Source organism: Cuculus canorus, chromosome 1 (genome assembly GCF_017976375.1).
Source record: "Cuculus canorus isolate bCucCan1 chromosome 1, bCucCan1.pri, whole genome shotgun sequence".
NCBI lineage: Eukaryota > Metazoa > Chordata > Aves > Cuculiformes > Cuculidae > Cuculus > Cuculus canorus.
This window is the reverse complement of record NC_071401.1, coordinates 114,917,546-114,923,545: the sequence shown is the minus strand read 5'-3', so window position 1 is coordinate 114,923,545 and position 6,000 is coordinate 114,917,546. Positions and strand designations below refer to the sequence as shown.

General features: G+C 38.0%; 1 protein-coding gene across 6 annotated transcripts in view; it reads right to left on the bottom strand.

Moving 5' to 3' along the window:
• Positions 1-710: 710 nt before the first annotated feature.
• Positions 711-6,000, bottom strand: part of GUCA1C (guanylate cyclase activator 1C) — a 147,888-nt gene continuing 142,598 nt past the window's right edge. For 3 of the 6 annotated variants that reach the window (XM_054052900.1, XM_054052909.1, XM_054052917.1), the window contains one exon: positions 712-4,597. In XM_054052900.1, coding sequence (XP_053908875.1) covers positions 4,467-4,597 — 131 coding nt within the window. In that variant the 3' untranslated portion in view covers positions 712-4,466. Of the gene's footprint in view, positions 4,598-6,000 lie in introns of all 6 variants that reach the window. The other 3 variants (XM_054052885.1, XM_009557154.2, XM_009557155.2) reach the window with 3 other exon arrangements.

The following is a 6,000-nucleotide window of genomic DNA, read 5'->3' as shown; positions in this document are numbered from 1 at the left end:
TTACTCCTATCTGCCCTCCCAATCTTTCTGGAATTCTTCACAGGATGTAGGACAGACTACGTGTTTTGTAAACAGTGCAGCTTTAAATAAGACGAAAAGCTCAGGCGTTACTGAAATCAACTAGGCATTCGAACCAGAGCCAGTGGTATTTGATGGCTTAGCAACTCAAAAGCTAGTACTTCATTATAGTGTATTTTGTAAGCACAGTAATAACTGTGTAGTGAGCTGTCTTAAATTCTCTTATAGTTCTGCTGCAGAGGAGGTGGAAATAAAAATTAAGTTTTGATACACAAAAACTTTTAGAACAACTTTCTTTGATGGTTAAGTTACCTTTGATGGCTGAACCTTCTCTCATGTGGCTGCTATAAGACAAAAATCAGTGCAGGCCTGAGCATAACACATCACTTTTCAAGATGATCCATGTACCTTCATGCAAAGCTGGACCTTTGTCTTCTGGTCTGTGTCCCAGTCAGACTGTAGAAATAAAATGTTCCCTGCCTGTTACATGTACCACCTGAGGAGTGACCTAATCTTTAGGTCAGAAGAAGTTGTCTGGTCACTGGAGAATAAAACACGCGTTCCGCAAAGCCTGGGTATTAGTGTAGAAACACCAATGATGCAAACAGTTTGGGCAGGGACTGGAGAAAAGGGCCTGTTCCAGGCAGAGATGGGTCATTATGTTTATTTCAGACAGAGCTCTTACACCCTTAAGTCAGCTAGATTTTTCCATGTTAAAATCACATACATGAGATGTTTTCTCCCATAGCTTTCTAATAAGGGCAGATCAAACAGTACGGTATAAAGCCGCACACATTTCCTATTTATTGAATATTCTACTGTACTTAGCAGAGGTTTTTAAAATAGTGTTTAAAAATCTCTTCCTGATATCTCTAGATATCTCTATAATCATGTGAGACTTCTAGAAATCTTTCCATGTAGAAAATCTTCAGCCAGTATCAAGTAAATGGACATACATCCTTGCCCACAGGGAACCCGAGCTTTGAATATTTAGTTGAATATGTAGCTGTTATGGTCTGTATAGTATAGCTAATCTTACATGAGGTCAAAAATTAAATGTGGCTATGAGATCTTTTCCACAGCAAGCTATCTTCCACTTTGTCAGGTATGCGTAATTATGGCATAAGATTTAATCAAGCCTGTTAATGCTTGAGCAATTTCATATCTACAAGAAAAGGCAATTTTCTTGTGGCTTTGAATTCCCAGACTCCGAGAAGAAAAAGTACCTATTTATTTTCATAGCGTATTGAGCTCCCAGAAAAGGAAAGGAGATAATTTTACCACAATTAAGAATTGTTTGAAAAAGGGGACTGTCACAGTAATTACCTTTAGCTGTTTGGATGCAATAAAAAGAACATAAAGTCATAAGGCTTTCTTAACAGTAAAAGAGCTTATATTTGAAGAAAAACTACCAATTACCCCCTTGATTGGCAAAGCTCACCCAGCTGCACAGAGTGAATTTGAAACCTGTGATTCTTTCCAAGGTGAATATGGTGACAAAATCATTATCCATTCCTCAGAACACATCTATCTTAATTAAAACCTACCCCCCTGTGATGATGATATAGGCAGCCCAGCTTCTCCAGACACTCGCAGCTGGCATCTGCATCAATCTTCTTGACAAAGGCACTTCTTGAGTGCATGTGCTGCAATGTTTTTTTCTCTCCTTTGGGGGGCGGGGAGTTTGAAGCAAAAGGATTCCTGTGGGCTCTGGCAGCCCTTGGGATCAGCAGCTCAGCACTGCACTTAGCCACTTGTATATTTTCTAAGGGGTATAACATAACATGAACTAGCATTAGGCTTTCTTTTTCCTTTCCTGCTGCCTATTAAACTAGCAATAAGTGTTCAAATAGTTAGGTCAACTTACATTATATCTTAATAACTGCAAAGCTTCTCCACCACAAGAAGTTGCAGCTTCATGTTGGCTTGGAACAAGACTCTTGGGAGTCATGCTTGAGAGTTTTCTCATGTGTCACCTGATTTCACAGGTACACTTGATGAGTAGCTGACAAATTTAGAATAAGGAGACCAAAACTGTGGTGTAATGCCTTTATGTCAAGCCTCTGTGTATCAAATGGTGCTTAAATAGTTAAAGGAAATTTATGTTAAATCATCAAAAACCCAAGATAGAATCTTGTAACTTGTCCAAAACACATGTGGAGTTACTGTACATATGTATTTTTGGAAATAATGTGACAGAGTGTTTACATTAAACAGCAAAGATACTTGTTTCTTAATTACACAGGCTTCTGCTAAATGATTTTAATTAAAGTGTGGAAAACGAGCATGTCAGCTACTCCTTTAAAATTCAGTTTAACAAAAAATGGCTAAGAATTACCTTACATGCATAATTTTTTTTAATACAACACAACACTTCTGAACTGGTGATTCACTTCATATAGTTACAGTTACATAGAAAGTCAGACAAATTTAAATGGAAATACTCTCTTTAAAATCCCCTTATAAAAAAAAAGTTCTATGTATACAGATAGTAGCTGTTTTTCAAAGTCCGTAACTTCATTAGCTTAAAAGCAAAAATCCAAAAACGGAGCTGTTCCCATAAGCCCAAATTGGTTAGATTGGATCATTTTAATTTAAATGTTTTATAGCCAATTCTGAAGGACACCACCCTCATAGGATCTAAATATGAAAGCATTGGATTAAGAAAAAGTGATTTTTTGAAGTCTCAGTGTGAGAAAACTGATTCTGACAATGACATATTAGTGTGGCAATGATGAATAAATACAAGAGGTTAAAATTCGAACCACCAGCAATCTCATACATAATTTTTTTTTCCTTAGAAGGGCTATAAAAGATCCAAATGTCAAAACTATAATGTCAGAACAGTTTATAATGTCAAGTGATGCATGTTGCATACTCTTAGTATATTCCGTTGATCAAACACAAACCTGGAATAATAAGTGCAGATGATGGAGTATGTTTCATGTGCAAATGGACGTGGATTTAAAGTGAATTTGTAAGAAAAACATTTTCATATTCAAATCTTAATAATTGTTTCATTCAACCTGCACTGATCCATTCACAAATGATTTTGCATAAAGCTGATGCTTCTAACAATAACTAATATGAGTACGACGCTTGCAGGGCACGGTCAGCAAAGGAGAAGTTATTCTTTTGATATAATGTAGTAATTCGGTAAAACTTGTTGCAGTCTTCAGAGAGAATCAATCTCAACAGCAGAGAGAACTGTAATTTTCTGTTTGCAGACAGTTCGTGCAGTTCCATTTCAGCTCATGGAACTAATCATGTTATTTGTAACATAAAGTTGAGTTATTTTTAGCCTAGTTTCTTAAGAAAATGAGTCATATGTGATCATGCTATCTTTGAATGCCTTCCCTGCATTCCTAAAAGCTATCACATTCAGAGACAATTGCAACACAGTTTGAAAGAAGGTAGAAGTCTCAAAGAGACTAAATTGCTGAAAGCTTTCGCCCAGGTATGTGAGCAGGGCAAAGATACCTAAATTACTACTCCCTGTCATAGGAAGGCAGGAAGAATCCAGCTGTTAAACAGTCTGTTTGGCAGAAGCCGTCAGTCCCATCAGCAGGAACTAGTCACGATACCTCTTACCTTATGTCTCATGCAGCCATGGCAAAAAGCCCAGTGAAAACAAATTGTTTTGAAAAGGAGGTCAGACAAGTCAATGGATGCAAATCTTTGGGAAAACAGAGTGCTTACAAAATGATTTGGTTTTTTAGCTATTCTTTGAACAAGTAATTTTACTTTACAAAGATAAAAAAATTTCATTGCAGCATTTCTGTAAAAGGTTAATTTGAAAGAACAGTAGCTGAACCCTGCCAAAACCATCAAACTATCACATTATTTTAATTTATAGATGTAATAAAATCAAGAGTGGTAGACAGCTTGTTAAGGAGGATGCACATCTCTGGAATATTAAGCTGACTGAGGAGTTTCCCAGCAAATCTACTCCAATTTTGAGTATGGATTAGAGCAAAAAAGTTACTGCAAATCAAGCTTCATTCCTAATTGATCCAGGTAGAACCCAGTCTTACCTAGAAATTTATATCCACACTTCAGATAGAAGATTAAAGAGTCTGTGCTTAAAAGAATAAGCTTATTAACTCTGTGTCTTCTAGAAAGGTCTCATTTTGCAATATTGTCATTGTTTTATTGATAACCCTGAACAGGATTCATAGAGACCGAATAAATTATTTGTACTGCACCAGATAGCTTTTCTGTTATATGTGGGACAAACTTTGTGTTCTGTGGCTGCCACAGTCATTAGCGGGGGAAAGAATAAAAAAAAGAAAAGATGACATATGTATTGAAGAATAAAAATTGTTAATCCTGGAGCAGGCTGCACTGTATTGTCTGGGCAAGCTTTGACGACATCAAGTTCTCTCACTGTATCAAATAATATCTTCCTTTAAATTAGGACACAGATGCCACATCTGTCACTAGATCCATCAGACGCTGTGTCTCCTGCCATTCTGTATGACTTTGAGTACGTTGGAAAGGTCAAAGCTTTTCGTAATCAATTCCATTAGGTCCTTGTCACTTTCCACGCCGTTGATAAATTCTTCCAAAGTCAGTTCCCCTAAAAGGAAGTGAGATACTCCTTAGGAACTGAGAAACCCAACAATCACTCTCAGCCCAACACAAGGCCATTCAACCAGAATGTATCCTTCAGGAAGGTTCCCTGTTCTCTGCTTATATTCAAATAGACTCCGAATATTTTTTACTGTTTTCCTGCTTTGCATCAGATCCTAGAACTCAGACTTTCTTTTTTTCTGTCAAAAGAGATCATACACACCTTTCACAGAAGACTAAGTGATACTGTTTTTCTCTGAGATTTAATAGAAGACCTTGATTATTTCTTATAAGAACGGTTCAGAGTTTCTTGTTAGAATCACAATAGTGATTTCTCATTGAAATAAGAAATGACAAGAAAGAAGCTGGGCAAAGACGAAGATAGCTAGATGACTTAGGGCCTCAGGGTGTAGGGGAGCAGCAATTAAGTTGCCTGCACTTATGGTGAATGCTTAGCTAGATGACTGTTGGCTGTTTTCAGATTTAAGTACTCCCCCGAGTTTTGGGTTTTTTTTTGTTTTTGGTTTTTGTTCATGACCACCTTGGAAACTTAATCTGGTGTGTAAAAGGAAAATGATCAGCGTTTGAAAAATCTGAAAACCATTTTCTTCCTATGGGCAGTGAAGGCTGCTGCCGTTTTAGTCGTATGGGTCCTCTCTGCACCGTTCAGCAGGCTTGTATGCATACTCTCAAAGTGGAAAGACCTCATTTGACAAAAGTCCTGTCAGTTAGGCTTCAGTGAGAGGAGTAAGACCCTCTCCAGGGGCTGGTGTGCAGTGACCCGAGGATATTTGTGCCTCCTCTTTCAACCCCAATGCCCTTACATAATCATCTCAGGAGCAGAGACAGAACGAGACACCGCTGTATGCTCATCTGCATACTCCTGCTTTGCCACTCATCCACTCACTTCCTCAGATCTTCAGTCCCAGGCACTCCTCTTACTTCGCAGCTGCTGCCTTCTGTGTTGTATTTGACTGAGACCTTTGAGTGTGTGGGGGTCCTGGAATTATCAGATGGACATGCTGCATCATTTTCCAGCTTATGCAGGTCAACTGGTCTTGAATTCCTTTCTCTTGATCCCAGGCTATATATTTCAAAGTACTAATACCAGTGTGCAAGTATACAAAACCTGCAGTTACCAGTGAGATGTGGTCACACTGACATTCCCATACTCACTGAAACCATGTTGGGTCTCAGATTTCCTTGAGCTAATGAAAATGAATTGCAAAACCATCAGCAGATATTTTTTTTTAGAATTGTTCCCCACAACCATGGGATTAGTTCTTCTATTTGAATGTGAGGAAGGACATTGCAACTTATTTGTTGCCCATTTCTTTAATAAGAAGTTACAAAGAGGTAGTGTAGTTTAAGCTAAACTTGACAAAATTTGTCCTGTTCCTCAGGTGGGGC